The sequence below is a fragment of the Pelecanus crispus genome, chromosome 2 (genome assembly GCF_030463565.1).
Source record: "Pelecanus crispus isolate bPelCri1 chromosome 2, bPelCri1.pri, whole genome shotgun sequence".
NCBI lineage: Eukaryota > Metazoa > Chordata > Aves > Pelecaniformes > Pelecanidae > Pelecanus > Pelecanus crispus.
This window is the reverse complement of record NC_134644.1, coordinates 51217313-51235934: the sequence shown is the minus strand read 5'-3', so window position 1 is coordinate 51235934 and position 18622 is coordinate 51217313. Positions and strand designations below refer to the sequence as shown.

The following is an 18622-nucleotide window of genomic DNA, read 5'->3' as shown; positions in this document are numbered from 1 at the left end:
AAAAAGAGGAACGACACCAACATCTTTCACCTTCCTGGCTTACTTATTTTATATTGTGAACTAAATGTGAAAGTTCTGCTGACGGCTGCGAATCATGGAATAAACAGAGCATTCCCTGCCGTGCCGTGAGCCAAGCATTCATTTGGGGAGGGGCAAAGAAAGTTCCCTGAATGGGGCAGAAGATGATCCTGAGGGAAGGGGGAGGAGGTATCAGGGCAGTCTAGGCGCAGTCTGCTAAAAGGAAACGGGTCGCTCCCGAGTACCACATTAAAAAGGTGTTTCCTCCTTTAAAAGAGGTTTCTTCCTGTTACTCTCTCTTCTAAAGGTCTCTGAAGACATCTGTGAAAGCGCACGGCCCTCAGTGCAGCCGAGTGACAATTTCGGGGGTTTTTACAAGTCACTTCCCTGCTCCCCCAGGACAGGGGGAGCAATTTGTTGCCTACCACACATAAAATGGGTTTCGCCGCCTGGCTGTTCATAAGGCTCCCAGGCAAAAGCAGCCCCACAGCTCCATCTTTTGTGGTGCGAAACTCCAGCTCATGGGCCCTGGGGTGGCTGGAGCGGGGGGGCTTCACTGCCCTTGAAGTTATCAAGGTTGGACTTTCTGTATCCCCAACAGCTGAGTAACTTCCAAGGCACCATTCCCAGGCACAGAATAATACTACCACCCCTGCCAAACCACCGCCACCATTGCCTTTGACCAGTCATTTGCTCGTTGTAAATCACAAAAATGCCAATTATGGAAAAAGTAGTTTCACCTGTGAAATCTGCTTTCTCCTTGTGATGCAATTGCAAGCAAAGTTTGTCTGGTTTTGAAAGTGATTAAGAGAAAACGCTAGTTTTCTTTGCCAGCCCACCGCCAGCGTGATATTTGTAAGTAATCACATCTGCCACCTTTCCTGGATGTCGGAGAGCTTCAGACAAAACTTGTAATTTTTTTTTAAAGTCACTGCACGTGCCGGTTTTAATATGTAAGCTGTACCAGTGCTGTAAAATAAACCAGGGCAATAAAGGGACTTGTGGCGGTGACTTAGCTGGCATCCAAATGTGGACTGAAAACATACATCATTTCATCTCATTTGTTTCCCTATCCCCAGACAGAAGGTTTTAGCCAGTCGGGACAGGTAAATGGGGGCCCTATTCCGACTGGGCATTGAAATAACTATCAAGTGAAAGTGCGCTTTGCAGACAGCCTCGTCCGGCCACTGTTTGCTGTGTTTGCAGATGCTTCTTGGGTCCACCCGTCCCTCAGCCTTTTAGCAGAAAACTGCTTCTTATTCAACCTCACCTGGATTTCAGGCAGGTGTTGAATTGCCCAGCCCTGACAAATCAGCCTGGAGACGCACCCCAAGGCAATGCAAAGCTGCAAAACCACAGCCCTGCTCAGGTGAGGCATCCTCGTGGAGTGGGAGCACCGGGCAGGGAGCTGTTCAGGATCGCAAGTCAGGACCTGCAGGCCTAAATTCTTCCAGAGCCCCTCTTTTAAAACGCAGCTCAGGACTAACGTGGGTTTTCGGGTGCTGCTAAGATACAAACTTAGCTGCAGGGGACATCTTCATTCTTAACACCCACAGGAGGGCTGGTTTGGGGACAAGTGTAGTAATCATTAAGATAAGAGGAACTGTAGCTCTAGGCACAGCTCTGTTCCTGAAGGCAAGGGGGAGCTGGCTGTAAACCGCTCCGCAACATCCTCCTCCTCCTCAAAACATCAGTCACCTGCTCCTCTGGGAGCAGAAGAAATTTCCCAGATGGGAAAAGGTTTGTAAAGGCTGCTGAGATATCGTTCAGCTCCCACCCGACCTGGAGGTGCTAACTGGAGCTAAACAGGGCAGACAGCAAACTCGGGAAAGTCAAGCAACCCTGGTAGCTGCAATGCTCATGCCAGGGCATTAGTGAAGCCACTCTCCAGGCTGCTCTGTTTTAACCCAAGGGAAACTGCAGCCTCGGGGACGGAGCCCCTGCAGCTGGGTACGAGACCCTCGAGTCCAGCAAAGGCTTTGGGCCAAGAAGTGTCCTGCAGATTTCAGCACACGCAGCAGCGCATTGGCACAGCCTCCTGGTGCTCGTCTGGGAGGTGATTTTCCCAGCGCTGCCAACTCTCTGACATTTAATTTAGCTTTACTCAAATGCATCTTTGTGGAAGCACGTGCGTAGGGGCTAAATTAACACTGGCAAAATAGCAAATCAATACCTTTTTTGCATTTAAAGACTGTTTTCTCCGTGCACTTGATTCAATTAGTTCTGTTCCAGCTTTATTAACTTAATTTCAAAACGGGTGCTGGGCAAATCTCCATGAACAGAGCAGCTTACTGCAAACTCCACATAAATGAGCAGGGAAGAGCCTGTGGCTCTGCCCTTGCAGGGCCATGCATATGGCAGCGGTGAAAAGAGGGTAGAAGTGGCAAGTGCTTCTCCTGGGAGCGAGGGGAAATCCGAGCAGCCCCCCGAGAGCGAGGCTGTTCTTCCTGGGAGTTGGGGGCAGCACGTAAGAGAAAGCTCCGCTGTATCAATGCACCTGATTCCTGGACAGTCTCATCTGCCCTGGTGTTTCATATGCTTTAAACAAAAAGTACTAAAAGCAAAAAATGCAGCACGCAGATCACAGAACCCAGTGCTCAGCTATTCAGAGACACTGGAGCTGGTACTGGTTTTCCAGGGTGAATTTGCCTGCCTTCCTGCCTGCCCGTTGCACCGCAGTCTCCTCTCTCGGCAACATGCGCTCCGTTACAGGAACGCATGTGGATCCTGCTCAGCTATTCCATGCTTTGCTGTGTCACCGGCCCCTCTGTCCTTGCTGCACGTGGGGCAGCAGCCAGGCTGGGCTGAGGACACACCACAGCCAGATGTTCCCTGCTGCAGCCCAGCTCTGTGTGTTTTGGTGAGCTCCAGCACCCTGAGCGCAAACCAGGTGGTCCCTCTCCACGGCCTGAGCAGAGGAATTTGCAAGTCAGACAAAACGCGAGTGTTATAATGTCCTAGCAGAGCGGTGAAAGGCTTTTCTGTCTGTTTGATTTTTGTATCCCCTGAGTTCATGAAAATTCTGTTAAAGAAAGAAAAAAATCTGGCTGTGGGCTTGTTAAAGCTTTAGTCATTCCTAAGTGCCTGTGTCAATTGAACGGCAATTGGATTCTGCACAGCTTGAAGCCTATTTCAGCAGGACAAAAATCTCTATAATCTTTTAAATACAAACATTATTGGCTTCTTGAGTATATGCCATTCTCACATGAAAGCGCACTGCCTACATTACAGCTAAGGCCATTGCTAAACACCAATAAGTTTCAGGCCTTTTATTATTTTTCTTGCTATTCTGTGGTCTCAATTGGCTTGTTAACTGAATTAAAGCAGGTCTGAACGGCGCCCAGCAAGATGCCATAGCGCAGCTGAACAATGCTAATTCTTCAACGTGAATACAAGCTACAGGCAGCAGATCCTGTATGTACCAGAGGAAGGCAGGACACATCCCAGCGACATTGCTGGACTTTTCAATTTGATGTGGGGAGCTGCTGACAAATGTGTTCAGGAATTTGGGAGCAACTTTAAACATCTGTGCACTACAGCATTAAGTTGTGGGGCCATCCAGTGCTCCGGAGACATGCAAAAGGAAGGAGGGAAGAGTCTCAAAAGGCTGAAATACCCGTCTTGGCTCTCCAAGGAACATCCTATGTGTCCACAGGCCAGTCTTAGACACACAGTTCTCAGCACCTTATCCTCCTCTCACCTGCAACCCAGCTTTCAGAGGTGGATGACCACGTTCCTTGCTGTAGTATAGTGAAGATGCATCCAGTAAAGTTTCTGAGATACTTGGATATTGCAAGGATGGAGCAGAGGCACCAATTCATCAGCTTTCTGGCCTTCTGACGTTTAGTTTATGCAGGAGTTCTGTTCTGCTTTGAAATCGTCTGAATGCATTAAATATGTCAGCTGAGTTTCCAGATGGCTCATGCAGTCTGTTACCCTGTGGCATATTTTACCGTCTTGAAGGAGAAACTAAGACACTCTCCAAATACCAGCATTTTTTCCAGAAGCAGAAACAGGCCGTTTCCTCCAAAATCCACTGAAATCACTAGGGTGAAGCATCTCACAGAGAAGAACGGTCCTGCACCCCAGTAGACCTCCTACCCTTGCACAGTCTCCAGTTGTTCCTTTTGTACCTTGAGGAGTTTGGCCTGACTCAGCTCTGATTTCCCTTGACCTCAGTGGGCTGCACTTAATCCCTCTTTGGTTTCCCTGTGGCCTTCTTTGTCAACATGGGTATTTGATCCACTTTCCTTTTCCAGGAATGCAACCTTGAAGCCCAGGTCTTCTGTAGGGCCTTCAGTGAATCCTAAACCTCTGGATTTTCATGGTCATATAAAATCCACATTTCCGTAGAGTTTCAGGCCTTTGGGAAAGCTGGGTTTATAATTCACCTTCAGACACAATAGCCTGAAAGTCAGTATATCCACGTGCACTCACTTATGAAACACCATTGCTGTTCGCTTGGCTGGCACAGAAGATGCGTATCTCCAAACAAAGAAGCGAACAAATCCAGCATTACATGCATCCTTCTGGATACTTTTTAAAAAGTCAGAAAATAACGATACAGCATGAACAGCAAACCCCACATATTTATTCTTTCCAAAGCCAAAGATTTAGATCACTGCAGGAGCATTCATGGACACCAGCAAGGATGAGTTACGGAGAAAAAAAGCTATTCATTTGGGAAGGAGAAAAGATGTAAAAGGGATACCCCAAAAAGATGCTTCCTGTGCTATACAAACTCACCCAGGACCCTGAGTGTCACCACAGCACCCAGTGTAGCTCAGCCAGAAATGACAGCAGCTGAGAGGGCTGTGCAAACGGCAGCCAGCGCTCTTACATGACAAGGAGCAGGCAGGGAGGCAAACCCAGGCCAGGGCTGCGTGCGGATAGGGCTGCTGCTGCGAGGAGAGAATAGAGCAAGAAGTGAGCAGAGTGTTGCAGAACTGCAACATCGACAGTGTCACAGGGGGATTTTTCCATCTCCTGGCTCAGAGCTGTGTAACAGCACAGAACCACAGGCTAGAAGCTCATACGGTGTTGAAGATTAGGGCTGATCCTTGGCTACGCAGGCTGGGGACCTGTCCTGGTTTCACCTGGGATAGAGTTAATTTTTTTCCTAGTAGCAGGCATAGTGCTGTGTTTTGGATTTAATAGGAGAAGAATGTTGATAACACACTGATGTTTTTTAGTTGTTGCTAAGTACTGCTTGTGCTAGTCAAGGACTTTTCAGCTTCCCATGCTCTGCCAGGCGCACAAGAAGCTGGGAGGGGGCACAGCCAGAATAGTTGATCCAAACTGACCAAAGGGCTATTCCATACCATATGATGTCATGCTCAGTATATAAACTGGGGGGGTTGGCCGGGGAGCAGCGATCGCTGCTCGGGAACTGTCTGGGTATTAGTGGGCGGGTGGTGAGCAATTGCATTGTGCGTCACTTGCTTTGTATATTATTATTATTATTATTATCATTATTGTATTGTTATTATTATCATTACTATTTTACTTTATTTCAATTATTAAACTGTTCTTATCTCAACCCAGGAGTGTTTCTCACTCTTACTCCTCCGATTCTCTCCCCCATCCCATCGGGGTAGGGGGAGTGAGCGAGCGGCTGCGTGGTGCTTAGTTGCTGGCTGGGGCTAAACCACGGCAGGGCTGATGGCGTATTTCACTTGAGCACGTACCTTCCTTTCTTGGTGAAGAATGTAGCCTTTGCTGCACCGCAGGTACCGCAGCAGCTCCTGTGGCAGAACGGCTCCCACCCTGCGTGGGCGAGTGGTTTCCAAGAGCTCTCTGTGAGCCACAGAAAGTGCTGGGGAGCACAGGGGTGCTCCGAGAAGCAGAGAGAAGCCAGGGGCTATTGCAGGTACAGCAAGAACTGCCAGGACAGGGGAAATGCCACCACACACGCAGCTTATAAAATTGAGGACAGTAGGCTACCTGGCATAAGGTAACAGTTTACGCAGAACTAGCAAACATTTGTTTTGCAGCTCGTGAGGGCTTACAACTAGCAGATGTAAGCTGTGGAAGGTCATTTGAAAGCATCTTATACGACAAACAGCTCCTTCTAGAAGCAGGTGGGACCCCAGGAGGTGGGTTTCTGCAGGGCTACCCAGCACAGCAGCAGCCGGGCTGGTGTAGAACCGTTCAGGGAACTGCGTTACACTTAATTTTCATCACTCATACAACTGCCTTACAAACCTTCCTGGGTGCAATCAAGTAATTTTACCTTCCCGTTTTCTGCTGCACATTCATTTCTTTTGCCTTTCCTGGCTCATACACCACTGTCACTTGTCCCCTGGTTGCACTGTCAATGAGCTCAGGGGTTGAAGCTTCTGACCAAGGCAACAGCCAAAGGAATGCAGGAACTGGACTTGCGGGGCTGGGTCCTTGCTCCCAAAGGCCCAGGAAGGTACCACGTGAGGCCACCAGCGCCTGACCTTGTCCACTGCGATATCCAGATAAAACATAAAAGCCTGTAAAAAAAGGACTTGTCTAGTCTGAATTACTACTTAAAAATCTTATTTTTTTAGCTCTAATAGGAGAAAGTATCTTCCTCAAAATGCTTATGTCTTGATACTACAGTCTTGCAACAAGATACAAGCAGGTAGACCCTATGATGTCAAAACTGTCCAGTTTTAAGTGGGAGTCCTTCTAGGCTCATGTCTGTGAATATTTGCTTTTTAAAGGAGGGAGGGACAGATCAGGTCCAGATGGACCAAACAATATCCCAATACGGTATTTATTGCTACGCAGTTTTCTCCAACTAGAACTTTTCTTTTTTTAAACCTTACGCATCAACTTTCGTTAATAGGTCCCACTACAAGTACTCATCAGGGCTTCCCTCCTTGCTCTCTCTTCTGCACACATCTGTGATGGTTCCCAGATTTCCTTCCCATTTCACATGTACGCACCCTCCCATGGGTTAACTGAATCCCAAATCCTACTCATCCTAAAGGCACAGGCACCCTATGGACCAGCCTCAGCTCCCTCCCTTCCCTGGAGTGGCACTTGTTCAACTCAGCCTGTCCTCAGGCCTGGATGCACTGTGCTTGTCCTCCCCAATCCCTCCTGTTATCCATTAACTTCCAGATCACGAGCTTCCCCCAGGCTCCAAGCCGGGCAGACAGGAAGAATGAGTTTCCGTACTCACTGTCACAGTACCTGGATGTGCCCAGGGCAGCATGGCATCAGCCTTCCTCGCGGCTGTCGTGTGGCACTGCGTCATACTAATGCAAGCCCTCCAAAAGTTTATTTTGGCATTACGGCTCTCCAGTTTTCTCTCTGTAGTAAGTATGTGACATAAATGGTATTATTTCCCTCCCAACCTCCCTGACATCCCCCTGCTCAGTGTACAAGACAGTCTAATCTTTCTATGATTTATTGCCCAACTACCCCCTCCTCCAGAGAGCTCCGTTATCACTAGTTAGCTCTCACCACGTGTGCAGGATTTTTTGAGTTTCTCATTACCTGCCATTTAATCAGTGGGCCGTTTCCTCCCTCAGTAACAAAGATACTGGCTAACAGCAGACCTCACTTCTGTCTCTTGGAAAACACAGGATGTTTCCTCCTTACTCTGTACTTTTACATTTTGTCACTATAGTTTTTGCATCACTTCAGGCAGGAGAGTTCACACGCCTCTTCTGCTCAAAACACACAAACCACACAACAGCCAATTCGTCTTTCTTGGAAATCAAGTAAAAATAAAAAACTGCATTCACTTCTATGTTTTTTGTTTTGACCTAAGTTTCACTAGTTCCAGCAATCTTAAAATCTCAAAACTCTTCAACCACTTCTGTGTCTAAGAACTTAAAAACCAAACCTGGTGATGACCTCTTATTTTGCTTTGACTGAGAGATGAAAGCAAGGGATCAAGGTCCTAATCAAGGAATATTTATCACCTTAAAAGAACAGGAAAAAAGCTGAATAACACACAATGATGCAACTTTTCTGTTATTTTATTGATATTAGTGAAGAAAAATTTAAGTTTCATCTTTCTGATGTGTTACAACTGCTTTCTCCGGTGGGTGGACAGCTCCTACTGTTTATTTAAAGGCTAAATAATGCTTCCCGATTGCATGAATAACTTCTACACTTTACGTTCTCATAGGGTATTGCTTTCTTCCTCTTGGTATATAAAATGGTCCATTAAGTCCATGATTTTTTTTCAGCATCAACAGTTATTCTACCTACTGTTTTAAGATACATTCAAATAAAAAGATACTGAAATTTACTTGCAATAAGTGCACACATACAACAGCAAAGAGAGCTGATGACATTTTACTGAAACATTTTAAGTTCATAGAATAAATAGAAGTCTTCAAACACATGCAGTAACTGACCGATGTGTTTTTTCTTTCTCAAAAAATATCCTTAGTGTCCATAGCACTACTGCAATAACTACTTCATTCAGAAAAAAACCCCAAAACACCCACCCATCTCTCATCACAAAGACTAAAAGACAGTTTAATTTATACAAGAAATTATCAGTGCTAATGATTTAGTAACAGTCTGGTACAAACAGCAATTCACGGCAGTTATGTGTAGTGTGATTATGGTAACAAATGGGGAGCTTGATTTAAATGCCACAAGAAGTGCAAGGAAAAGAAAGCAGATGTTAAACCCTCCCCCCTTCACTCCTCCCGGTCCCCACTTCAAAAAAAAAATACAGGTCTCCGTTCAGCTCTAGAAGCAAGCTCAGCTCTAGAAACAAGCTCCCTCCAGTCTGCTCCAGTTCCAGGATATTTCAATTCTTTCTACAAGCACGCAGCAGAAGTTTGGGAGAAACACAGAAAAAAATTGCAATATAAATTAGGATCACCTGGCTGTAACTAGAGATTGTGTGAGGTCTTTTGTTTCTTTTGTGAAAAAGTGGGGGTTATATGTTTGGTATTAGGAGGCGTTTTTTCTGTTTAAAAACATTGTGGAATAAAGTGTTTCCCGTGTTTTTACCTCTGCTAAGGTCCAACTTTGGATGAAAAAGGTTTCTCTGAAAAAGGAAAACAGAAAATGGGTGGGGAATATTCTCACCCTGCTTACAAGGCCATGGTCCTCGACATGCGTGAAACCTGAAGATCAGCACAAGGATTGCAAGTTGCTCTTTCCAGCTTGTACCATTCCGTTACTAAATGTTTTTTGTGGTTCTCTGCTGAGGTTTCAAGGACACACCTTTTCCTAATGCTGTTTTTGCTACATGTTCTTTTATAACATTCTTATCTGTCAATGTGTTCCGCAACTTTGACTTCTAGGAAGTCACTGCCATGTTTACCTCATGAGTTGTGAAAACTGTTTTCTTTGGGGGCACTGACAAAACGTGTTTCAGTGGCAGCAACACATAGTAAAGCATTTTCCCTTCCACAGTCCAGTGCAGCATTGAAAAAGAAAACAAAAAACCAAAAAAGAAGTCGCACAGAGTGTAAGCGTGCCAAATGAAACAGCGGTGGTAAGAATATGTCAATATTCCAGGTACCCAGTAGACCTGCTGACCTCAACACAGTATTGGTTCAAGTTTAGCACCTCTGGGAGGAGGCGAATACAGAACAGAAAAAGAAAAAAAAAAAGTTTCATCCATTCAGGCATAACAGCCAGGCACTCCAATAACTCAGCTCAACTCATCTACAGAAGCAAAATTAAAACTACCACGTTAAACTGAGTGCTTTTTTCAGCATTTAATGAAGCACTAACGCTCCCATGCTTCAAGTGATGTAATGTGAGGTCTCACAAAACACATTCAATAGCTTCCCATGCACCTTCGACTCAAGTTAGGCTAGCTACAGAATTCATGTTTTCCTAGTCAAGTCATTTTTTGTTGGTTTTGTTCTTTTGTTTTTTTCAGTGCATCTTAAAAAAAAAACCTTTTCAAAAAGTTAGCAAGTTAACCTTAATACAGTAATCATAGCGTAGAGCCTTTTGCACTCAATTGAACAGTAAAATAATCCAATTAGTTACAACAGATCTGGTACATATTTACACATTTTGTACAAAGTTTACATATTTCTCCCATTAGGCACAAAGTTGATTTGTCAAACTCAAGAGGCAATGAAGGGGCGGTGGGGAAAAGAAAACAAGATCGGAGAAAGAATCTGAGTATTTTTATTTAAAAAGACTAGCTGTAAAAATAAAGTCCTTCATCGTAAGCTAGTTTGTTTCGGGAGCTTGGTTCCCATGAGGATCCCCGAAGTGAGAGACGTCGGGCCTTTCATCTGCATGCTGGAACCCACCATGGTGGGGAAGCTCCGATTCCTTCGGATGCCAGTGTTCAGCTGGATGCCCCCGATGGCACTGGTCACGGCAGGGCAGCCCAATGGGAGACCGTCTGGTGCCAGGCCTCCAGGAACAAGGGCCCTCACCGGTCCCTGTGCCCCACACAGAAGAGGTCCCTGGTCATCAGTTAAAGGAGGAGCTGACGTTTGCCCTGAACTCACAACTTTGGCGATACCAAACCTCTTGACTTTGTCCACGAGATTAAGGTTGGAAACAGACACGTCAGTCTGACTCTCACTGTTCCTGATGTTCTTTTTATTCCTCACCTCTTTCAAGATTGAACTAGCAGGCTTCGAAGCTAAGAAGTTGTCATAAGGTGGGCTGGTGCACTTGAACTCGAAAGATGGAGGGGATGAAGAAGGTGTCTGCATAGGTGAGTTTGGTGGAGTGGAAGGAATGATCGCCATTTTAGGGGGGTATGTGTTCAGGAGGGTGCCTTTGCTAGCTCTGTCCCAGCTCTGTGGATTGTACACTGCTGCCGAGATGCCCCTTTCCTTCAGCAGCCACACCAGCCCCAGAGATGTGCTCATCGTTGTTGTGGATTCCCGGAGGTTAGTGAAGGATTCGGCCAAACTCAGACGCCGAGGAGTACAGGGAGTAGCCACTGGGGTGCCTTTCAAATTGCTAATGCTGCCACAAGCTGGAGTAGGTGCTGCGTTAAGGCTGAAAGCAAAAGAGCAGGCAAATTATTCTCTCCACTAGGGAATTAAAACTTACTGCAAGCAAGATTTTAACCCTGAACCCCTAGGGCCTTTTATCCATTTTGAGAGTGCACAGGAAACTGACAGTTCCTAGCTCCTTGCAAATGTGATGACGAGTACAAAAACGTCATCTCTTGCAAAACGCATCTCTCCACTTTGCATACTTCACCACCCAGTCTCATGGGATTAAGGCATTCCCCAACATCACCGCTTTCTTCTGATAAACTATTAAATTGACAGGTTTGTGATCACCACCTTCAGTTTTTCTTCCTGATCTACTAGCTGTCACAACTCCCAGTTGCTTCCATGAGACAAGGCAACTGGGGGATTTGTCCGATGGTGTAAGACAGACAGATTTACTTTTTAGCGTCACTTCTGAGCACAGAGAATGGCTGGTCCTTCTAGTACTCCTGGGTCATAGCAGAGAAAGCAGCAAGGGAGAAAGGGAACATATTTGCTACAGAAGCATTTGTAGCAAAGCTGCTGGAAGTTGGCGTTGCACCAACATATACTTCTGCAAGGTCAAATTCTTCTGTTGAATTTGCTTTCATTTATGGGGAAGGGGATGGGGGATGTGACTTTTGATGGAGATGCTCAGAGGTGTCAATAGTCATCAAAAGAGATGAGAAAATACAGTCAAGCTCTTGGTTGTCAATTGGTCAATAGGTAACTGATAACTCAGCAGCGAACCAAATACGACACAGAGCCATTCTACTGTTAATTTGGTAAAACATTAATTTCTATAGTTTAAAACATGGCTAAATTGCTCCCACAATTCCAGTTCTTTCTTCTCAAAATAAACTGTGTACAGGCAGTTGACAAGAAAATGTTAAATGGGCAATAATCCACACATTTAGAACAAGTGGCAGACATTACATACTTACGTTTAGTGCTATCTTACTGCATTTTGTTTTCTTAAACGCGCTACTGCTAATTATTAGGGATTGGGATTTTTTGAAGCCTATCAAATAAAACTCATTCTGGTAGACCATCCTCTCCCCATAAGCTGACCATCTGAATGAACACAGACTCAATGCAGCACCTATTTCCAAAGAATTACCAACACAAAGGAGATGTTCCAGATCCTTTGTGCCACAGTATGAAATCTCATCGACACTGAGGTTTGAGTGTTTCTGGCACTACTGTGCCATCCTTAGAAAACTTGTTCTTATAGATCAGGCTAGCCGTAGCATGTTTACCTATGCACAATTCCCACTCAAAATTTATGGCAGTCCAAGGTACACCATTCATTGAATAAGGCATGGTGTACTTAGTTATTCCAGAAACAAGGCATGTGGAACATCCATGACACTCCAAATTCATGTCTCTGGGAGAATCCCAAGGGTTCCATAGACACTTAAAAAAAAAAAGCTTTTCAACTATTTCTAACCATGCTGAAATTATGATTTTTTGCTACATATACATACACAAAAAAGTGAATTCCACGATAGTATTTCCTAGGCATGGATTAATCCCCTCTAATGGCATTTAAAGGGTCTTGAACAATGCAACACTTGATGCTAACAGAGATTTCACTGACCTGAGAGCTCACCACTGTTCAAAGAAGGAAATCTTCCCCTTCATTTTGCCAGGTTAGCAAGTAGAAGACACTCAGCAAAGAGACAGACAAAAAACAGAGCCAATGCAAGAGAGCAGAAAAACTAAGCGGCTGGGGGGGGAACAGGGGAAAGAGCAGGATCTTCCCTTTTCAGCAGAGCCACACTGTTGGTTCGGCTCAGCTGTAACATGCAACTTAAGTTGGGTTCTCTGTAGCGAGAAATGCATCAAAAAACCATACGGAGACAACCTGGTTGGACTTCCAGTTATAGAGAAGCCTCAGGTCAATGAATGAATCACATCCTTTTTGCCCATATGCACAAAAGGGCCTGGATGATGTCTTGACTGGAATTTGCAGTCTCATTTCACCTTACATTAATGAACTCTGGGAAACCAAGACTACTGTGAATGTCAGGTAAGACATCCTGGAATGTTTTGTTCTGTGTTTTGTTCTGAGCCAGTTTCTGATGAGCTTAGAACTTCGTCTAATGGTATATAGCAATCAGCTGACATGAGTTAATGTAACACTACAAACTTTCATCCAGTGATCCTCTAAAAGTCATCAGTAACATCTTTAAGGCACTCCTTAATTAAGGAAATATTAGCCTGATGTTATGAAGTCTCAAGTCATGTCTTCTTTCCATGGCTAAATAGGATCTGACCAACATGATCTCTAGGGTAATTTAGAACTGTACCAAGTTCTACTGAAAGCAAGTGAAACTGCCAAAGGATTTTTACCCTGCAGTTGCAATTCAACAAGAGTAATCCCGTACATTCCTACCTGTATACTGCAGTGAAACACATGTTTGAGAAAACTAGTATTAAGAGTGGTGCAATTTGAAAAGTAGCCTTGCTAAGTGGCTCTGGAATTGGTCTTCTTGCACCCCCCAGTGTGCTGTGGCTGTCAGTGCATGCGGTAGATGTGCTAAGGCAAGCTCTCTTTATGTCCTCTTCATTCTGCCTGGACCGAATCACCGGCAGGGGAGAAGGACTCCTCACAGCAGAGCTAAGGAGGCCACACACGCCCACTGCAGCAGCACACATACACACACTCTGAAGGCAAGGCTGAGGGGAAAGGAGAAGTTAGTTCACAATTCTTCTCTTAAGCATTGACTAAAGCTGCTTCTTCATAGCTCTGATTCCAGTTCAGGGTGGAACTAAAGAGCAGTGACAGACACTGTGATGCATCTCCCACACTGGCTAAACACAGAAGTACAGAAGTAGTCTTGAAAAGCATGAGGGAGGGAAAAGAAAGAGAAAGAGAACTTACTGCGTGAACTGACTTTCTACAGGGTATGACCAAGTACATTTTGGAAACCCAGACATAGCATGTTAATTATCAGGCTTCTAAGATGTCCTAGCCATGAGATGAAAACTACAGCACTCCCATGGCTTACTAACTCCAACAGCTTCATTCTTTCCAGCTCCAAATTTCAGTTGCACAGATATTTAGATTAGTATTTCTACTAATTGGTCAGCACAGGTACACACTACAGTGCAATTAAAAAACAAACAAACAAACAAAAAACCCCATCCCTGCATGAAAGTGGTTGTTAAATGCGTGTTGCTTTTTTCGGTTTGTTTGATCATTTTGGTATTGCTTTAACTGGGAAATATTTTCCCCATCAAGCTGACCACCACTGCAGAGTAGCCTGGACACAACCACAGAAACAGGCTCAAGCTGGCCTCAGCAACTCAGCCCAGCAACAGTTTCAGAGTTAGACTGAGAAAAGAAACAAATGAATGAGTACCTCATTTAGCTAGATTAAATTTAGTCAGGTTAGAGCGTCCCCTGGGTTAGAGGCTAGGTTAAAAGGCAACCAGGTAGGTAAACACCAAAACTTTTTGGGTTAGCTGGTGCCACACACACTAGCATTCCTTGTACGTGACCCTGCCAGCACAGACGCTGCTGGCAGTGTTGCTCACCCCCTGCCACGCTGGGTCACAGTGTCTGCCCTATACCTCCTCTCAGCATAAGAAGACATAATGCAGTTTCCTCGTCCTCCTCACATGACCTGTGAAGAATCATTTATAGTTGGTAAGGAGGAGCTCCTTAAACATGCCTGCTGAAAACATCATATTGTTTATTTTGGTCCTTTTCCTCCTGCATGAACGAACTTTGGCATAACTAAGTCACCTGAAAACGTACTGAATTTAGCTGTCAATTATGGCTGACTTGTTAGATTTAGTAACCAATGTAATCAAGGAGTTTATTATGACCACAATTAACAGCAAATCAACGATAATAAAATAGAACTGTAGCCAAATAAAAGGATGTCTTCAGTAACAGAATTGAGGGGAGGGAAGACAGAAAAGAGTAAAGAAAAACCAGCCAGGCCACAATTAACTGTCTTTGTTCAGAAAGAGAAGCAGAAAAGTTACATTTAATCATCATCTGTTTCCACCTCACAGGTTTTCCTATTTAATACCCTTACTTTCCATGCGTTCCTTAGGCAGTCAGTGCCCATCTCATGTCTAAACAAGTCTACACAGATCATCTCTGAACCTACACAACGATACACTCCCACACAGGAGCTGGAAGGGGCAGAGAAAGTGATGAGGCATTGCCCTTCTAAACAGAAAAAACGTTCTTTAAATACTGATTTGCTAAGGATGGAAAGTTCCCTCTTCAGATATGAAATTCACTCACGCCCTCTGGGTTCTCAGATCTTCACCTTCTATAAGGCTATAGAATTGCCTTCTATCGGCATGTATTGCCTATACGTGCCAATTGCTATTACTAAGCCAGTTAATTAGTTCCAGCCTGGCTACTATGAACTCATTTCCAACAATTACACCAAGGAAGAAAGTAGATGGCTCCCTGTTTTTGATTAAGGCATATTTCCTCCTCCATTCCTCATGTACTTCCCGGATTTCTTTACCTGTGCATCCCTTTTTCTTCTGCGCCAAAGATTTAGATTTTTCCTCCCTGGAACAATTTCTCTCATATTTTTTGTGAGACACCACATTCTGCGCATTCACACATGAGGACTACAACTGGTTTGGGATCAAGGGTAGTCAGGTTTGGATACTGAAAGGCAACTTAGTTATATCTGATTCTGCAATATTTTAACTAGAGACAGCGAAATTTAAGGTATCTTGGTTGGCTTTCTAAAACATTACACATTCCTCTCAAATAACATCAGGTTGATGTAACTCAAAATGGGGAAAATAATTTGGGGGTATGTTGTAATTCAACGATGTGGCTAATGCTTTTGCTTATGCCATTACTTTGCACTTCCTTACAGGTAAAACTGACAGATCTGAAGGCTTTGCCATCATGGGAAACCCTTACCTTGGTGTGACTCGTGTGAGTTCATCGGAAGGGTGCAGAATGCGGCAGGTGGTGAAGGTGAAGGTGGAGTTGGTTTGTGACATGCACTTCCCAGGATGAGGTACTAAATTAAAAAAAAGCAAATTCTTTGCATTTTACACAGAAAAGGGGAAAACCAAACTTCTGTGTGCTGATAAGACAGATGCAAAAAAGTGATGAGGTACCTCAGACAGGATCAATGCAAGAAAAGCGAAATACAGAAGTGCTACAGTGTTGTAACAAACACTTGTTCTCCAAAACAAGCACATCTAGGACTCCAAGGCCAGTGCTAAAAGGGTCTGCTGAAACTTCCCCATGATCACTAACACTGCAGATAAGTCTTGCTCAAATTTAGACAAGGCAGTGCTTGAAATGTTAGTACTCATCTAAACTAGCAACTTGCATAAGTGGAAATTACAAGCAGCATTTTCTAGTACCAGCTCAGGAGCACTAAAATTTTCTGAATGCTTATGCATTTCAGCTTTTAGATTGATCCACAAAAAGGCATCCTCATTACTTCTCAGTAATGGATCCAGCTTGCTACAGGAATACAGACTGAAAAGTTGGCGGGGGGGGATGGACACATAGTACTATTTCTCTATGTCTGACTTTTTGCATCCACAGTAAGGAAAGTGGTTGTTTTTTGGATCCACTACTGTACATCTGTGACATTTCTCTTGTGCATGTTCTTTAAGAATGTATGCCCTCAGCTGCACAACATAGCAGGTTTTTTAAGATTTGTAAACAGTGTAGTAAAGCATTTTCCCCACAAATGTGGCTGTAAAGATGCCACTCTGTCAGTATACCAGTCGTGTGGGAAAGAAGCAATACAGCTCATAATTTAAAAAAAATTAAGAACTTGGGCCCATTTCTTTCTTCTTAGTAGAGCTACTTCTGTGGATATACTAACCTGCTGTATAATGCAGCTGTGGCCATTGCAAAATAACTACAAAATTTAAGAGCCATGCATCTGAAAAGCTGGTTGAAAAACACCCCGAGTTAAATATTACATCAAAGATATCATGATTGCATAGGTTCTCTTACTTAGTAACCAAACTTAGCAGTGGTCAAAAGACATGCACAATAAGAATTGTGTGCAGCTCCTTCCCTCTCAGTCCCACCCAACCCCCTGAGCCATTCCCTGATTAAGCCACATTTTAATACCACAGTACACAACTATTCAACACATTGCAAAGGACAGACAGACAGACCAACTAGACCAGACACCATTCTGAACTTCTAGAGATGCTTAGCAGAGGCAAGGCAAGTCTTAATTGTGGCTGTGTTCCCTTTTTCTTATATAAAGTATCACAGCTCCAAAATAGTGTGTGCAGTTAGGTAGTCCTTTAAGAACACATATAAGCAGTGTGTGAAGGCTGGAGCATGGGGAGTGTGAACAGTGGAAGCAGAAGTGGCTAAGCAAACAATGTGAGGTAACTTCTAGTTAATGCTGGAATGTACTGCTGTACATTAAAGAAGGATATTTCTAAAAACCCACTGGAGTGTCATGTTAACACACTCAAATGTTAGCACAGCATAACATAACAACAAGCTCTACTTCACCTCCAGAGACGGTAATTATGATGCTTCAGGAATCCAGTTGCTTTAGAGATTAGTGTGAGCACTATAAAAGCTATTACAAGGGAGCACAGCCTAGCAATCATGATTCTCTCCATATTGTAGAGAGTTAAAAGAAAATCTGGAGAAAGAGCTCAAATAACTGGACATGAAAAAATTGGTTATTTAGAGAAAACAAAGGACTTCAACATAAATCAGGTAGAAACAAAGCAATTATCCCTGGATGATGAATAGAGAACAGAATAAAGCAATGCTGGTTTAAGATTGCAAGCTCAACCCAAAGCACATAGCTGTAATACAGTAAGTGCATTTTCCCCATTTGTAATATCCACTGGGCACCCCCTCAGATTGGAAACAGGCACATTGAAGATACATAGCTGCATTAGCAAAAGCAAGACTCATTGCTATTAATGAGTCAGGGATAGGAGAAGGCTGCTAAAAGTAGAGAAATCACTGGCTCCAGTAAGAGGAAACAAATTGAAATTATTAAAAAAAAAAAAAGAATAATCAATTTCCAAGGACGTATTCCACCCTCAAATACCACTAAGAAAGTCCTGTACCAGCTTCATTCTCCATCAGTCAACAATGGGGTGTATCATATTGCTGTAGCATTTTCCATCCTTTGGACACAATACAAAGAGAGTGAGAACCTGTTGCTGTAAATGAACAAAGTTTACAAAATAGAAACAAAAGTATTTATTCCTAACCTAGTAATTTTACATCAGAATGGCCATCTCCTGAGTTGGTATAAGTTTGTGAGGAAGTAATACATAAGTTTATAATAAGAGAACCTATCTTTACATGTACATACAGCAAAGTATTATTTTAAATATAAACACCTGCTCCATGTGACTTGTGTCTGAAACCAAATGTTTTATTTACACCTTCTTTTTCATAGTAGTAGATGATTAACAATGAGGCTTCATATCTGTATGAAAAAGAATCTGCACATAACTAAGCGTTTAACAAAATTTACAGAAACATCATGTAATTTCATCCATCAAGAAACCATAAACTAAACTGTATGCGCGTTTTTCCCCTAAATTAAAATTCAAGTTAAACCTTAGATTGCTGCTGGATGGTGTTTTGTGTCTCAGCAATTAATGATTCTTTACCTTATTAAGCTTTCTCAAACAATTCTTAGGTATTTTGGAAAAAATGCAAAACATGATAGCTGAAAGAGACTCTC

At 43.7% G+C, this 18622-nt stretch overlaps 1 protein-coding gene across 3 annotated transcripts in view; it reads right to left on the bottom strand.

Moving 5' to 3' along the window:
* Positions 1 to 10148: 10148 nt before the first annotated feature.
* TRAK1 (trafficking kinesin protein 1) overlaps positions 10149 to 18622 on the bottom strand; it is a 56337-nt gene continuing 47863 nt past the window's right edge. For 2 of the 3 annotated variants that reach the window (XM_075704525.1, XM_075704526.1), the window contains exons 14-15: positions 15838 to 15940; positions 10149 to 10947 (exon numbers count right to left, since the gene is read on the bottom strand). In XM_075704525.1, coding sequence (XP_075560640.1) covers positions 10149 to 10947; positions 15838 to 15940 — 902 coding nt within the window. Of the gene's footprint in view, positions 10948 to 14484; positions 14558 to 15837; positions 15941 to 18622 lie in introns of those variants that run through there. The other variant, XM_075704527.1, reaches the window with a different exon arrangement.